Source organism: Salvelinus alpinus, chromosome 16 (assembly GCF_045679555.1).
Source record: "Salvelinus alpinus chromosome 16, SLU_Salpinus.1, whole genome shotgun sequence".
NCBI lineage: Eukaryota > Metazoa > Chordata > Actinopteri > Salmoniformes > Salmonidae > Salvelinus > Salvelinus alpinus.
In genome coordinates this window covers 9743790-9760986 of record NC_092101.1, presented here as the reverse complement: position 1 = coordinate 9760986, position 17197 = coordinate 9743790, and the positions used below count along the sequence as shown (strand labels likewise).

The following is a 17197-nucleotide window of genomic DNA, read 5'->3' as shown; positions in this document are numbered from 1 at the left end:
GTGAGAAGAAGGTAAGTGTGGGCTTTTACTGGTCTGTGGGGGAAATGGGGCTAGTACAGGCTATATATCAGCATCATTTGCTAAACTTTGTTTGGCCTTTTGGCATATTCACTAACACTGGTATGACAGAAGCACACTTTTGAGAACAGCAATAATGATGACGCTATGCTGCCATTGTAGTAGTCCTGTGTGGCTCAGTTGGTAGAGCATGGCGCTTGCAACGCCAGGGTTGTGGGTTCATTCCCCACGGGGGGACCAGGATGAATATGTATGAACTTTCCAATTTGTAAGTCGCTCTGGATAAGAGCGTCTGCTAAATGACTTAAATGTAAATGTATTAAGATGCCTAAATATGAGCTCTTGCCGAGCATGACAAGAATGTGCTATAGATATGCTATGGCTATATTTAAATAACCTTTGATAATGCAGGTGGGACCTGTTATAACACCGTCATGACGTTCTTATTGATGTGTAATGAATGCATTATGGATGTGTAGTCAAAGTAAATTGTTGCCCTCGCTCTCTCTCTCATCCTCAACTCTTGTTTCTGAATCTGAATCCGCCCTGTTGTTGTGCAACTTTTCTGGTGGGCCTCATTTTAATAATGTCTTTCAAGTGTCGGTTGAGAGGTGGTTTTATTTTATGTTGATTGGCTTGTGCAACTTCAATCTCACTTCCTGTTAGTAGTTGTTTGATCTTGATCGTTTTGTTGTTTTTTCCCCCTCATGCTCTTGACTGTGTTTTGTGTGTGTGGTCCCTGGTCCTGACCATGCTTTGTGTATGTGGTCCCTTGTCCAGTACTCCTGACCGTGTTTTTTTGGTTGCCCTGCGGTCCCCATTCCTGACTGTGTTTTGTGGTTCTTTCCAGGAGGCTTCGCTGTGCCAGGAACTATATTCACATCCAGCTGTTTGTCACCTTCATGCTGAAGGCGATGGCTGTGTTCAACAAGGACGCCAAGCTGTTCGCCAGCGAGGACACGGACCACTGCACCCTCTCCACCGTAAGTCAACCACTGCACCCTCTCCACCGTAAGTCAACCACTGCACCCTCTCCACCGTAAGTCAACCACTGCACCCTCTCCACCGTAAGTCAACCACTGCACCCTCTCCACCGTAAGTCAAACACTGCACCCTCTCCACCGTAAGTCAACCACTGCACCCTCTCCACCGTAAGCCAACCACTGCACCCTCTCCACCGTAAGTCAACCACTGCACCCTCTCCACCGTAAGTCAACCACTGCACCCTCTCCACCGTAAGTCAACCACTGCACCCTCTCCACCGTAAGTCAACCACTGCACCCTCTCCACCGTAAGTCAACCACTGCACCCTCTCCACCGTAAGTCAACCACTGCACCCTCTCCACCGTAAGTCAACCACTGCACCCTCTCCACCGTAAGTCAACCACTGCACCCTCTCCACCGTAAGTCAACCACTGCACCCTCTCCACCGTAAGTCAAGAGGGAAATGGAAGAGGTCCAGTTTGCTAGCTTTTCAACACGCTATCCTCTCTTTCTGACACTCTTTATTTCCCCCTGTTTGTCTGTCTTCGCACTACTCTCACCTCTCTCTTTCTCGCTCTTCCCCTCTTCCTTCCCACCCTTCACTTTCTCTGTGTCTCTCTCTCTCTTTCTTATTGTCCCTCCCAGGCAGCTTGTAAAGCCTCAGTGGTGTTCTGTCACTACTGTGTCATGGCTAACTTCTTCTGGCTCCTGGTGGAGGCCCTCTACCTCAACTCCCTGCTCCTCTCCTCCTTCCACCACAGCCGCCGCTGCCTCTGGGGCTTTGGCCTGTTGGGCTGGGGTGAGCACCTCATGCATCATCCTTGTCTGTCTGGTCGGTGTGGTCTTGTCTTTAGTAAGTCCTTTGGTGGGAAGTACAGAGCCATTTATTTTTGCTCCTCTGGTTCGTAGTGTGTCACTATTCAAATCCTGTTTGATATTGATTCCACTCCACATTTGAAAATGAATTCAAATGAACACAAGGTCAAACAACTGTGTGCAAAACATTGCCTGTTCATTCTTTTTAAATGGCACAAATAACTCTCTGTAGATAGAGAGGAGTAAACTTGAATAATGCAACAAATTAAGTTAAACTTAGTAGCCCACTGCAATTCCCACTTGTATTTTGTTTTTTTACTAATTATTTGATCCCTTATGTGACTTTTAGGATTTCATGCTGTCTAGTTTTGATTGCTTGTTACAGTTATTAGTACTAATTGTCTGAGATGAATTGGGAAGTGCAAACATCATCCTTTTTTTAGTTTTTTCGATTTAGCTGAGGGGTGTCATATGAATCAAGTGCATATGAATCAAGTGCATATGAATCAAGTGCATATGAATCAAGTGCATATGAATCAAGTGCATATGAATCAAGAAATTGTGACTTACAAATGATTTGTCTTGCCTCCAAATCTCCTAAATCTGATCATGACACACATTTTATTGAGATATTAACAGCAGGTGTTCTTCCACTCAGTTAAGCATTTCATTAAACACATTACTTTTGGTATTTCAATTCTTTCAATTCTCCTTAGACATTCAGGTGTATTGAATAGGCACAGGGAGAAGGCTATCAAGGAGTTCTGGTAAAACCTGTGCAGCTACTGAAATTAGTACTTGGTTCTGAATTCTTCATAATTACTCAGTAAGTGCGACATCTCAGCATATAATTGTTGCATCCTGCCTACTACGCCAAAATGTGCATCTTATTATATAATTGCTGTTTAAGTCTCTCATGTTCAGCCGAGCAGCATAAGGCTTTAAACTGACCGGTATAACAAATGTTCCTCTTTCCATCTACACTCACTTTTCCTTTTGAAGTTTATTTCTTGACTTTTTGTACTCATTTTCAGGTGTACCCATCGTCTTCATAGTCATATGGATTGGGTCCAGGGTGTATTTTGAGGATACTGAGTGAGTATTACTCTGTACTTTTTACTCTCCCAGTACTCTATATTTGATAAGCCTTATCGGGTATTATCTTTAATTGAGGCCATTTCCTTTTCTATAGAAAATGGTTTGTGATTTGAAACTCACTATTCTCAAAAGGGTTGTACAGTTTTTACATGTAAGTATATGATGCACTGACAAAGGCTCTTGTTGCTCTTACTCTCACCGGAGACTGAAATAGCAGAAGGGCCTTTATTTACTGTACGGTACTGTCTGTATCTCTGTTATTGAATTTGGTCTGACCGATCGTTACCCTCTCCTCCTACAGATGCTGGGACATCAACGAGAACTCTCCCTATTGGTGGATCATCAAAGGGCCAATCGTGGTTTCTATTGGGGTGACTAGGCTCTATGGGGGTATCAGTCATACACAATGTGTGATTGTCTTAAAGGGACATACCGATTATCTGTTACTTATGTCACAGCGCACTTGTGGTTGTTACTGTATGTGCCTACTTTAAAATAACGTTTTTTTTAAAAGGGAACTGTTTTAAGCTTTGATGCCCTATTCTGATACATCTCTATTGATCTCTGTTGATTCTGGGAGGGGTACCATCAGGACTCTTAATTGTTTGGTTGTGTTTAATTCATTCAGGTGTTTTAGTGTCATATAAAGATGAAATCTGTTGTTGGGCTTGAACAACCAATAGTCAACACAGCAGGTGGTCCTATCCCATTTAGTCCTGTGTCCTATGCTGTACAGATTGTGTCTTCACTATTGCCATAATGTCAATGCAACCCAGACATGGAGGAATATTGTTTGTTTAGATTTACTTTATTGAATCCTCCTGGGAATATTTGTATTCTGTCTCCCCTATTTTCCAGATTTGTACTGGTGTTGTGCTACTGTAAAGTACTTTGACAACTGTTGATTTTAAAAAAAAAGAGAAAAAAAGGGGGGTTTATGAAATGATAGATTAAAAACACAGAGCTTTTTTTATTTGTGTTAAATAGTTTTTTATCGACAGGTCAATTTCATCCTCTTCATGAACATCATCAGAATCCTGATCCAGAAACTGAACCCTCGCCTGATCCAGTTCAACAACTCCGACCAGTACAGGTGAGGAGTCTTTTCATTGGATGATACAAAAGAGGAGCAATGTAATTGGACAAAAAACGTCGGGTATCCTAGGTCAGTGGAGAGATGATTTTATCGGGCCCTTCTAATATGAAGTTGTCGGACTGGAAAAGACAGGGGAGGTGATTTATAGGATACAATCTATAGATGATATCTGCTGTAGACTATCTATCAGAATGTCTGTCTGCTACATAGAAATGGGAGATCTGAGTGAAGCCAACTTTCTTAGTCTCCATTTTTAGGACACAGACGAAGTCATCATAACCATTATGAGTGACTGAGTATTCTGAGTAGGTTTGCAAAGCCGGAATCTTCTGTTATTTTGGTAATTAAGAAAACATTTGTCAATCTATTGTAACGTTGGTAATTTATACTTGAAAAAATGAATTCCTATATAGTATAATGCTTTTATATATTTGTGTCTATATTGCCCATGAGTTTTTAGGTGATGAACCACATGGTTCAAGTGAAAATAGCCAAAGCATTTTTTTTTTTTTTTTACCGTTATTTTACCAGGTAAGTTGACTGAGAACACGTTCTCATTTGCAGCAACGACCTGGGGAATAGTTACATGGGAGAGGAGGGGGATGAATGAGCCAATTATAAACTGTAAATTACCTCTGCAACTCATCCAACTATTGACTTTGTTTACAACAGCCACCAGTTTGACGCCAAAACAGTCACAACAAATACATATTGACATAGTAAAATAAGTAAAAGTGTGTAAATAAAAATATAAAGGATATTTTATACTGAAACTCTCACACTAAACACCAATGTTATTCACTAAATTGATGGTTTATATTTAGGATAATGTTTTACAGCTTTGTCATTCCATTTGTATTTTCAAATCAGCATCATCTTTATTTTACATGTGATTAAGGCCACACAAAGGGCCAGAGATAATTAGACACCTGTGATAATCTGAAGTACCCAAAAGCGCCACTAGTCTTGTGATAGATTACACAAAAATACAAACATACTGGTAAAATTAGAAACTTTGCAACCCTAATTCTGAGTACCTTATGCAATGCAGTAGTAGGTACTACAGTTTGTTGCTCAAGCACATTCTGGGGTCACTGAAGTCCAGTGCATTTAGACCATTACTGAAGAGAACGGTCTATTCAGTTGCGTGGTGGCTGCATGACGCCGGTTAAGTGTCCTACATTTCAGCAGTACATTAGAGAGTCTGAGTCGTAATGTAAAAGCACTTTTCTTTTCCATGGTTAGGCCTTCTCTAGGGCTGCTTTTAGGGAGTTCAAACACAGATTTCTTATGAAGAGCTCTGTTGGAGATTACTGAGCTACAGTTGAAGTCGGAAGTTTACGTACGTAGGTTGGAGTCATTAAAACTCGTTTTTCAACCACTCCACAAATTTTTTGTTAACAAACTATAGTTTTGGCAAGTTGGTTAGGACATCTACTTTGTGCATGACACAAGTAATTTTTCCAACAGTTGTTTACAGACAGATGATTCAATTATAATTCACTGTATCACAATTCCAGTGGGTCAGAAGTTTACATACACTAAATTTACTGTGTTTTTAAACAGCTTGGGAAATTCCAGAAAATTATGTCATGGCTTTAGAAGCTTCTGACAGACTAATTGACATCATTTGAGTCAATTGGAGATTTACCTGTGGATGTATTTCAAGGCCTACCTTCAAACTCAGTGCCTCTTTGCTTGACATCATGGGAAAATCAAAAAGAAATCAGCCAAGACCTAAGAAAAAAATGAGTCCTGAAGGTACCACGCTCATTTGTACAAACAATAGGGCGCAAGTATAAACACCATGGGACCACGCAGCCGTCATACCGCTCAGGAAGGAGACGCGTTCTGTCTCCTAGAGATGAACGTACTTTGGTGCGAAAAGTGCAAATCCACCCCAGAACAACAGCAAAGGACCTTGTGAAGATGCTGGAGGAAACAGATACAAAAGTATCTATACTCAGCAAAAAAATAAACGTCCCTTTTTCAGGACCCTGTCTTTCAAAGATAAATCGTAAAAATCCAAATAACTTCACAAATATTCATTGTAAAGGGTATAAACACTGTTTCCCATGCTTGTTCAATGAACCATAACAATTAATGAACATGCACTTGTGGAACGGTCGTTAAGACACTAACAGCTTAGACGGTACGCAATTAAGGTCGCAGTTATGAAAACTTAGGACACTAAAGAGGCCTTTCTACAGACTCTGAAAAACACCAAAAGAAAGATGCCCAGGGTCCCTGCTCATCTGCGTGAACGTGCCTTAGCATGCTGCAAGGAGGCATGAGGACTGCAGATGTGGCCAGGGCAATAAATTGCAATGTCGTTACTATGAGACGCCTAAGACAGCACTACAGGGAGACAGGGAGACAGGACAGATTGTCCTCGCAGTGGCAGACCACATGTAACAACACCTGCACAGGATCGGTACATCTGAACATCGCATCTGCGGGACAGGTTCAGGATGGCAACAACAACTGCCCGAGTTACATCAGGAATGCACAATCCCTCCATCAGTGCTCAGATTGTCCACAATAGGCTGAGAGAGGCTGGACTGAGGGCTTGTAGGCCTGTTGTAAGGCAGGTCCTCACCAGACATCACCTGCAACAACGTTGCCTATGGGCACAAACCCACCGTCGCTGGACCAGACAGGACTGGCAAAAAGTGCTCTTCACTGACGAGTCATGGTTTTGTCTCACCAGGGGTGATGGTTAGAAATGAGCGTTACACCGAGGCCTGTACTCTGGAGCGGGATCGATTTGGAGGTGGAGGGTCCGTCATGGTCTGGGGCGGTGTATCACAGCATCATTGGACTTAGCTTGTTGTCATTGCGGGCAATCTCAACGCTGTGCGTTACAGGGAAGACATCCTCCTCCCTCATGTGGTACCCTTTCTGCAGGCTCATCCTGATATGACCCTTCAGCATGGCAATGCCAGCAGCCATACTGCTCGTTCCTTGCGTGATTTCCTGCAAGACAGGAATGTCAGTGTTCTGACATGGCCAGCGAAGAGCCCAGATCTCAATCCCATTGAGCCCGTCCGGGACCTGTTGGATCAGAGGGTGAGGGCTAGGGCCATTCCCCTCAGAAATGTCCGGGAACTTGCAAGTGCCTTGGTGGAAGAGTGGGGTAACATCTCACAACAAGAACTGGCAAATATGGTGCAGTCCATGAGGAGGAGATGCACTGCAGTACTTAATGCAGCTGGTGGCCACACCAGATACTGACAGTTGCTTTTATTTTTGACCCCCCCTTTGTTCAGGGACACATTATTCCTTTTCTGTTAGTCACATGTCTGCGGAACTTGTTCAGTTTATGTCTCAGTTGTTAAATCATGTTATGTTCATACAAATATTTACACGTTAAGTTTGCTGAAAATAAACGCAGTTGACAGTGAGAGGACGTTTCTTTTTTTGCTGAGTTCATAACCACAGTAAAAACGAGTCCTATATCGGCATAACCTGAAAGGCCGCTCAGCAAGAGAAAATCCAAAACCGCCATAAAAAAGCCACACCACGGTTTGCAACTGCATTTGGGGACAAAGATCGTACTTTTTGGAGAAATGTCCTCTGGTCTGATGAAACAAAAATAGAACTGTTTGGCCATTATGACCATCGTTATGTTTGGAGGAAAAGGGGGAGGCTTGCAAGCCGAAGAACACCATCCCAACCGTGAAGCACAGGGGGTGGCAGCATCATGTTGTGGGGGTGCATTGCTGCAGGAGGGACTGGTGCACTTCACAAAATAGATGGCATCATGAGACAGGAAAATTATGTGGATATATTGAAGCAACATCTCAAGACATCAGTCAGGAAGTTAAAGCTTGGTCGCAAATGGGTCTTCCAAATGGACAATGACCCCAAGCAAACTTCCAAAGTTGTGGCAAGATGGCTTAAGGACAACAAAATCAAGGTATTGGAGTGGCCATCACAAAGCCCTGACCTCAATCCTATAGAACATTTGTGGGCAGAACTGAAAAAGCGTGTGCGAGCAAGGAGGCCTACAAACCTGACTCGGTTACACCAGATTTACAATTTAATGGCAATGCTACCAAATACTAATTGAGTGTATTTAAACTTCTGACCCACTGGGAATGAGATGAAAGAAATAAAAGCTTAAAGAAATAATTCTCTCTTATTATTCTGACAATTCACATTCTTAAAATAAATTGGTGATCCTAACTGACCTAAAAAGGGAATTTTTTACTAAGATTAAATGTCAGGAATTGTGAAAAATTACAGGTAAAACAGTATTGAACTTAGAGCTGGAGTTAAAGTTTATTTTTAGCTCATTTCAGTTCTTACAGTTAATTTCAGTTAATTTTAATTTCCTACAGTTTATTTCGGTTCCTATAGTTTATTTGTCTGCTGATGGTCTACATTCTGTAACCATAGGGCTGCATTCCACTTCTGAAAAACTCACTCCCTTCCACTCTCATTGAGCCACTTTGAACCCCCTCCCACAGATCTGAGAGAACTGGTTTAATAAGTGAAAACAATGGCGGGAAAGTCTACCTATCACTTATACATATCCAGTTCCTTTGTATCCAGGAAGGAGAAGTCGTCAAGGTTTGAGGGAAGGGAGCATGTTTTCATGTGTGCAAGGTCTGATTCACCCACCGTCGAGTCAATGCCAGTCTGTCTGACAACGGATCACCTACACCACTTCACCCCTCGAAAGGCTTAGCAGATGAAATCCTCATTAGAGTGCAGTGCAGAATAATTGACTCGAGCCCCGAAAGCACTCATGCATATGTAGATCCTATTATATTCTTAGCTAAGGTCAGTCAAGTAGACTGGTAACAAAATGATTACGTGTACCGGTATTCTCCCATGCGTAAATGTAAAATTGGCTTTGAAATGCATTCTTGTACACAATCACATGCGTACTCATAAACATGTTAACATGAACAACCCAAGAGCTTGTTACTCAAGCTTATTCTCTCTCTGTTTTCCTCCCTCTCTCTTTCTTCCTCTCTGCCAGACGGCTGACTAAGTCCACTCTCCTCCTCATCCCTCTCTTTGGGAGCCACTACATGGTGTTTAACTTCCTGCCGGACTACTTCCATGTTAGCGTGCGCCTCTGCATCGAGCTCTGCATGGGATCCTTTCAGGTGTTCTAATCCTTTTGCGCACACTCACTCGCTTGGCCTGCACACACAAACAAATTCACGCTCTCTCAGATACTGTACTCACTGGTGAGAGGCTAGCATGTCTTGGGGATTTGATATTTGTGCCGATGTAACTTTCTCACTCATTCATTCAGGATTATTTGTAATCATGGTAGCATCCACATTCATGTCGAAGTCTTTTGAAACGTATTCTATTCATATTTACAATAAAAGTGACTCCAAAATGACACAATATATTATTTACCATCGATTTCTATTAGGTGCAAAATAATCTGAAACACAACCAAAACAAACAGCAAATTCATCCAACAAATGTGTAGTCACAAGTTTGATGTAGTCATTATGTGCTATAAATATTGAACCAAATACTTACATTTTTACAACTTTAATACACATATATCGTTAGTGAATTTGTCCCAATACTTTTGGTCCCCTAAAATGTATAAGAAGTGCTATAATAACTAAACGGGTCACCCGATATGGATGAAAATACCCTCAAATTAAAGCTGACACTCTGCACTTCAACCTCATAGTCAATGTATCATTTCAAATCCAAAGTGCTGGAGTACAGAGCCAAAACATGTTCACTGTCCCAATACTTTTGGAGCTCACTGTATGTGGTATTTATACACTATGTCATGAATATGTATATACATCTAACTTACGTAAATTACTCCTGGCATGGATAGCACTTTTACAGCCAGTAAAACAAAGTAATTGAAAAATAGAACCGTTAACATTAAGCATTTTAGAGAAAGCAAAATGAATGTGGTTTACAGTACGTTCGGTGTTCAGCCTCCTTGACTTTTTCCACATTTTGTTACGTTACATCCTTATTCTAAAGTGGATTAAATGAAACACTTTTCTCATCAATCTACACACAATACCTCATAATGACGAAGCGAAATCAGGTTTTTAGACATTTTTGCAAATGTTTTAAAAACGGAAATACCTTATTTACATAAGAATTCAGAGCCTTTGCTATGAGACTCAAAATTGAGCTCAGGTGCATCCTGTTTCCATTGATCATCCTTGAGCTGTTTCTACAACTTGACTGGAGTCCACCGGTGGTAAATTGAATTGATTGAACATGATTTGGAAAGGCACACACCTGTCTATATACTGTAAGGTCCCACAGTTGACAGTTCATGTCAGAGCAAAAACCAAGCCATGAGGTTGAAGGAATTGTCCTTAGAGCTCTGAGAGAGGATTGTTGTCGACGCACAGATCTGGGGAAGGGTACCAAAACTTTTCTGCAGCATTGATCACAGTGGCCTCAATCATTCTTAAATGGAAGACGTTTGGAACCACCAAGACTTTTCCTAGAGCTGGCCACACGGCCAAAATGATCATTCCGGGGAGAAGGGACTTGGTCAGGGAGGTGACCAAGAACTCGATGGTCACTCTGACAGAGCTCTAGAGTTCCTTTGTGGAGATGGGAGAACCTTCCAGAAGGACGACCATCTCTGCAGCACTCTACCATTCAGGCCTTTATGGAAGAGTGGCCAGATGGAAGCCACTCCTCAGTAAAAGGCACATCACAGCCCGCTTAGAGTTTGCCAAAAGACATATAAAGACTCTCAGACCATGAGAAACAAGATTCTCTGGTTTGATGAAACCAAGACTGAACTCTTTGGCCTGAATGCCAAGCATCACGTCTGGAGGAAACCTGGCACCATCCCTATGTTGATGCATGGTTGTGGCAGCATCATGCTGTGGGGATGTTTTTCAGCAGCAGGGACTGGGAGACTAGTCCGGATCGAGGCAAAGATGAACGGAGCAAAGTACAGAGAGATCCTTTGGGTGAACCTGCTCCAGAGCGCTCAGGACCTCCAACTGGGGGTGAAGGTTCACCTTCCAACAGGACAACGACCCTAAGCACAAAGCCAAGACAACGCAGGAGTGGCTTCGGAACAAGTCTCAATGTCCTTGAGTGGCACAGCCAGAACCCGGACTTGAACCCGATCGAACATCTCTGAAGAGACCTGAAAATAGATGTGCCGCAACTCTCCCCATCCAACATGACAGAGCTTGAGAGGATCAGCAGGGAATAATGGGAGAAACTCCCCAAATACAGGTGTGCCAAGCTTGTAGCGTCATACCCAAGAAGACTCAAGGTTGCAATCGCTGCCAAAGGTGCTTCAACAAAGTACGGAGTAAAAGGTCTGAATACTTATGTAAATGTGATATTTCTGTTTTTCTACAAACCAGTTTTTGCTTTGTCATTATGGGGTGTATGGTGTAGGTTGATGAGGGGGGGGAAATGATTGTATCAATATTAGAATAAGGCTGTAACCTAACAAAGTGGAAAAAGTCGAGGGGTCTGAATACTTTCCGAATGCACTGTATCATATACCTTTTTATGGCATTATTTACAATTATACTGCCCACAGTTCTTCTCTTAACTGTTGAGAACATCTTTGTGCTTAATTGTTTTGAATATTGATAGTTGATTATATATCCTCTCTCTTGTAGGGGCTGATTGTCGCAATTCTCTACTGCTTTCTCAACCAAGAAGTGAGTAGTCTAACGTTCTACTTTAAAGGCCCAATGCAGCTGTATTTATATCAATGTCAAACAATTCCTGGGTAACAATGAAGTACCTTACTGTAATGGATTTTCCATTGCTTTTTAGAATTTAGCTAGGATTTTCATGGGAGTGGTCGAGTGGGAAGGGGAAAACTGAAACTAGCTGTTATTGGCAGAGAAGATTGGAACTCTCTTCGTTATTGGTGTATTAACCAATTGATCTCATGACATGTCACCATGGAAAGCAGAAACTCCCGCCCATGCAAAACCTGCTGAAGGTCCTGTGTAGATTGTATTTTCAACCAGCAACTATCAGGAAAATAACACTGATCAAATGTTTTCATACTTTTACAGAGTTAGTTTTATGAAACAAAGGGCAAAAATGAATTTTGAGTGCACTGGGCCTTTAATAGACACCAACCATAGTGCCCTGTAGATGTTGCTTTGATATAAAGCATTAGAATAATACAATATAAACGATTTCGCAGGTGTGTATCCAAAGCAATTTACGATAGTGAGTGCTTACATTTCAGTTTATGTGACCCCAGCAGGAGTGAAACCCACGACCCATGCATTGCTGTGTGCGTTGTAACACAGTGCCACGTGTTCAAATCTGTTTCTCGCCATACAAACACACTCAAATTTCTCTTCACCACCATAAATGTGTCTTTCTTCAGCAGGTTGGTTCAACAGGAGCAAAATCTGCTGGAAGCTTCAAAGTTTCAAATAAAATGGGGAGGGAGGGGGGTTTTGCCCAGGTTAATGAGGCCATATTGTTGACAAAAGAAAGCCTCCAAAAAAAGTAAATAAATACATACACCTGTAATATTAATTCATAATCAATCATTTCTGTCCATATACACATATTTTATATCCATATTAATATAATCCATGTTTTTATAATCCAAGTTTTTCTGTAGAAAGTGTAGTTAATCACCCACAGACTGGTTTATAATAATGGACTATTCCACCCTGACAGAGTTCACGTGCATTGTTTCATGCGATATGATTGCAAATGTGACTTTCATTGACATTAAGCTGCAGCAATGAGTCGCTGTCAGAGAAAAGAAAAAGAAAGAAGGAAGATTTAATTTGAACAGAAAAATGACCAAAGTTAACACATTTCTTTATTAAAAAGACAGTGCTGCTGATAATACTGCCATCGTCGTGTAGGCAGAGGACTGGAAGGGGAAACCTGCTGAAGTGCCTATAGAAAATCTACACACCCTTGAACTCTTTTCATATTTCGCTGCCTTAAAATGGGATTTGTTTCCTACAGATCTACAGAACCTACTCCATATTTTCAAAGTGTAATATAAGAACATTTTCCTAGACCCGCCGTGAGTCAATACTTGGTGGAAGCACCTTTAACAGCCATTACAGCTGTGAATCATTTGGAATAAGATTCTACCAACTTTTAAGGCAACATACAATACAGTATAGCGCGATCCACTGCATTTAACAATGGCAAGGTGACTAGGAATATGGTCGAAAACAAACGGTGTAGTTATTCCCTCTGTAAGGCAATCAAACAGGCAAAACGTCAGTACAGAGACAAAGTGGAGTCGCGATTCAACGGCTCAGACACGAGACGTGTGTGGCAGGGTCTACAGACAATCACGGATTACAAAGGGAAAACCAGCCACGTCGCGGACACTGACGTCTTACTCCCGGACAAGCTAAACACATTCTTCGCCCACTTTAAGAATTACACAGTGCCACCGACGCGGCCCGCTCCCAAGGACTGTGAGCTCTCGTTCTCCGTGGCCACCGTGAGTAAGACATTTAAGCACGTTAACCCTCGCAAACGGCATCCCTAGCCGCGTCCTCAGAGCATGCGCAAACCAGCTGGCTGGGGTGTTTACGGACATATTCAATCTCTCCCTATCCCAGTCTGCTGTCCCCACTTGCTTCAAGATGTCCACCATTGTTCCTGTACCCAAGAAAGTGAAGGTAACTGAGCTAAATGACTATGACTAGTGCTTTGAGAGGCTAGTTAAGGATCATATAACCTCTACCTTACCTGGCACCCTAGACCCACTTCAATTTGCTTACCGCCCCAATAGATCCACAGACGATGCACTCACCATTGGACTGCACACTGCCCTATCCCATCTGGACAAGAGGAATACCTACGAAAGAATGCTGTTCATTGACTATAGCTCAGCCTTCAACACCATAGTACCCTCCAAGCTCATCATTAAAGCTCGAGTTCCAAACTGCCTCTGGAAGCAACGTTAGCACAATAACTGTTCGTCAGGAGCTTCATGAAATGGGTTTCCATGGCCGAGCAGCCGCACACAAGCCTAAGATCCCCATGTGCAATGCCAAGTGTCGGCTGAAGTGGCGTAAAGCTCGCCTCCATTGGACTCTGGAGCAGTGGAAACGCGTTCTCTGGAGTGATGAATCACGCTTCACCATCTATCAGTCCAACGAATGAATCTGGGTTTGGCGGATGCCAAGATAACGCTACCTCCTATGCACCTTTGCATAGTGCCAGCTGTAAAGTTTGGTGGAGGAGGAATAGTGGTCTGGGGCTGTTTTTCATGGTTCGGGTTAGGCCCCTTTCAGTGAAGGGAAATCTTAATGCTACAGCATACATTGACATCCTAGACTATTCTGTGCTTCCATCTTTTGTTTCAACAGTTTGGGGAAGGCCCTGAGGATAGAGCCAAAAGGGAGTGACAGATACAGGGAAGATAATCAAGGAGGTGATGGAGTGTCATGAGGCGCAGGTGCGCTTGACGATGGTGACAGGTGTGCGGGATAATCAGCAGCCTGATGACCTAGAGGCCGGAGAGGGAGTAGACGTGACATTTAGAGTGGATCTTTTAACACAGGCTTCTTTCTTTTCACTTTGTCATGCAGGCCAGTAATATGGACTGAATGCAATGTTGTTGATCCCTTTTGTTTTTTCAAGTATTGTGGTGGCAGCATCATGTTATGGATATGCTTGTCACCAGCAGGGACGGTGGCGTTTTCTGCGGGACAATTACACATAGTTTTATGCAAAAGACACTCCAGAATGGCTTTCCGATTAGGTGTTGAGTGTTCCTGAGTGGTCTAGTCTCAGTTCTGACTTAAATCTGCTTTAAAGAAAAATCTGAGACGAGGTTTAAATATAGCTGTCCATCAATGATCCCCAACCAAACTTGCTGAGCCTGAGCAATTTTGAAGATAAAAGAACGATGGATCTATTTTGCCCTGAGAGTTTTGCAAAGTTGGTAGGATCTTAATTAAAATGATTCACAGCTGTTAATGGCTGCCAATGGTGCGTCCACCTAGTATTAACTCAGGGGTGTGGAGCCCGTGATAAATCAGTTTTACATTTTTCTTTATTTAAATATTTTTCTATAACTTTCTTTTGTTTTGAAAATGTGGAGTAGGGTTGCGTAGATCTAGGAAACAAATTCAATGAAATTTTAAGCCAGAAAAATTTGAAAAAAGTTCAAGGCGGTGTAGAATTTCTATAGACACTGTATCTGATGTTGTCTGGCCAAAAAGAGTATGGCATGTCATACTCTTTTTGACCAGACAGCATCTGATACATGCGCTACATATAGTAAGACAGAGGGGCGCTGTTTCGCTCACTCAGATTCTTTCTCCGGTGAGATAGTTTCAGCCACTTGGTGGGTGCACAGTTCACGGTTCGGTTACTGGAATTATTTTTGGATGAACTTGCGAAGGCAACCTACTTTTTGAAGTGATTTCTTTGACAATCAGATGAAAACATGACTGGTTGTGTTCATGACACATTTTAAAGGTAATGCAACCATGTCTTTAATATAAAAAACAGTTTAAAAAAGTTGTACATAGGAGAGGGGGTGAGGGGTCAGAATGTTTATAAAGGTTTTATTAAACAGCACATCAGAAACACCTCCGTCCATCCATCCGTCAACAACACTGAAATTGGCTGCTTTTGGAGATCATACAATGTGTACTCTGGTTCTACAATCTAAGGTCTTTGGGCGTGTGTCTGTTTCTATCAGGTCCAGAAGGAGATCCATATGAGGTGGCTGAGGTGGCAGGATAACAGCTACGGAGTGGTACTGCCCGGTGCCAAGGGTAGTCAGATGGACACACCGTTCTAGTGCTCTTCATCCACCTCTCCTCTTCCTCTCCAACCTCTGTGTTTTTAATGAGTGTCTTTCGTAGAGGGGTTGGAATAAAGCGGGAGACAAGATTCCATTGGATATCTGTTTACATTGGACAATAAAGTAATGTTCTTCTTCTCCTTCCTGTGGCCTCCACACATTGATAATGTACTTTTAGGAGCGAGTGCTGTACATTGTGTCCTTGAAACCTACAATGTCCTCTCCTCTCTCATCACAATCTTATTTCTAAAGGGACCACCATTGAGTTCATCCATTGTGTCCAGCTTGAGTTTAACTGTTTGGCGCATTGTGAAATTCTCCTCTTCCACTCAGCATCATCTACGGTTTTGTTACATTTATGGACAATGGAAGTCTATCTCTGTGTAGCTCTGGTCCAGGGCCTTACCTTACGTTCTCAGTGGTACTACACCACGTTTTGATGTGTTTTTAGCAAGTCAGTATGATTGACCTACTGGAAAATAGATGGTTTTATGTATCAAACGTGCCCCTGTTTTTCAGGTTTTATTAGAATATTATCTTATGATGTGTGTGTGTTGCATTCTCTCTGTGTTTTAGTGCCTTTTTGTCTCTTTTTGTGTTTGTGTGTGTGCATGGCCATTGCTCCAATGCCATAGATTCTGTATACAGTATTAGGTCCCCTTGAGGTCCTCAGATATGGCTTTTTGTGGCTATTGACCATAAGCAGGAGAAATACACCGCAGGATAGAAATTCATTAGCCTCCAGCTGTGCCAAGAAATATGAGGAAACGGGACCTATGCATTTTTACTTTGTCACTCACCTCATTTCTACTATGAAAATAAATATGGCTACACGTGCAGTGCAGATACCATGCCAACTGCATTGTGTGCTGATGTTGAATTTTTTTCTACTTAGGGACAAATTATGTTTGAATAAAAGCTGTGTGCTTTAACGTAGGCTGAATGTGATACATAATAAAACAGAATTTTAAATAGAAGAATGTGGTGTCTCTTGAAATAAAGCTACATTTATACTTGAACAGGCTACTGTATTTGCAAGGATCGATGGTGTCTGCTAAACCACATTTTTCTAAAGCTTGAATTCAATTTTGGCTTTAGTTTAGTTTCACTTGCACTTATTCAAAATGCTAATGTTTTAGCATTTGTGGCACAAATCCTGTCCAAGTCCTGGTACTGATATGAGCATTTTTTGTGCATCATATCCAAATCATCCAAATGTATCTAAAATGTATTGTGAAGCTCAACAAAGTCACTTATAGAGAGATTTGAACATGATGTGCAAAGACATTTATAATATCAGTACCATGACTTTAATTGGATTTGTGGACAAATGCTAAAAAGTTAGCATTTGGAAACAGTTCCAGGGAAACTAAACCAAAGCATGGATTTCTGTCAAACCTTGTCCATAGACTGTTTACAGGGTA

At 41.9% G+C, this 17197-nt stretch overlaps 1 protein-coding gene across 1 annotated transcript in view; it reads left to right on the top strand.

Moving 5' to 3' along the window:
- The window catches only part of LOC139540754 (growth hormone-releasing hormone receptor-like), a 49162-nt gene extending 32370 nt beyond the window's left edge, over nt 1-16792 (top strand). Inside the window, exons 6-13 of the mRNA XM_071344682.1 lie at nt 869-1001; nt 1648-1801; nt 2853-2913; nt 3218-3287; nt 3918-4009; nt 9003-9132; nt 11626-11667; nt 15669-16792. Of these exons, the coding sequence (XP_071200783.1) occupies nt 869-1001; nt 1648-1801; nt 2853-2913; nt 3218-3287; nt 3918-4009; nt 9003-9132; nt 11626-11667; nt 15669-15770 (784 nt within the window). The 3' untranslated portion in view covers nt 15771-16792. The remainder of the gene's footprint in view (nt 1-868; nt 1002-1647; nt 1802-2852; nt 2914-3217; nt 3288-3917; nt 4010-9002; nt 9133-11625; nt 11668-15668) is intronic.
- Nucleotides 16793-17197: the final 405 nt, after the last annotated feature.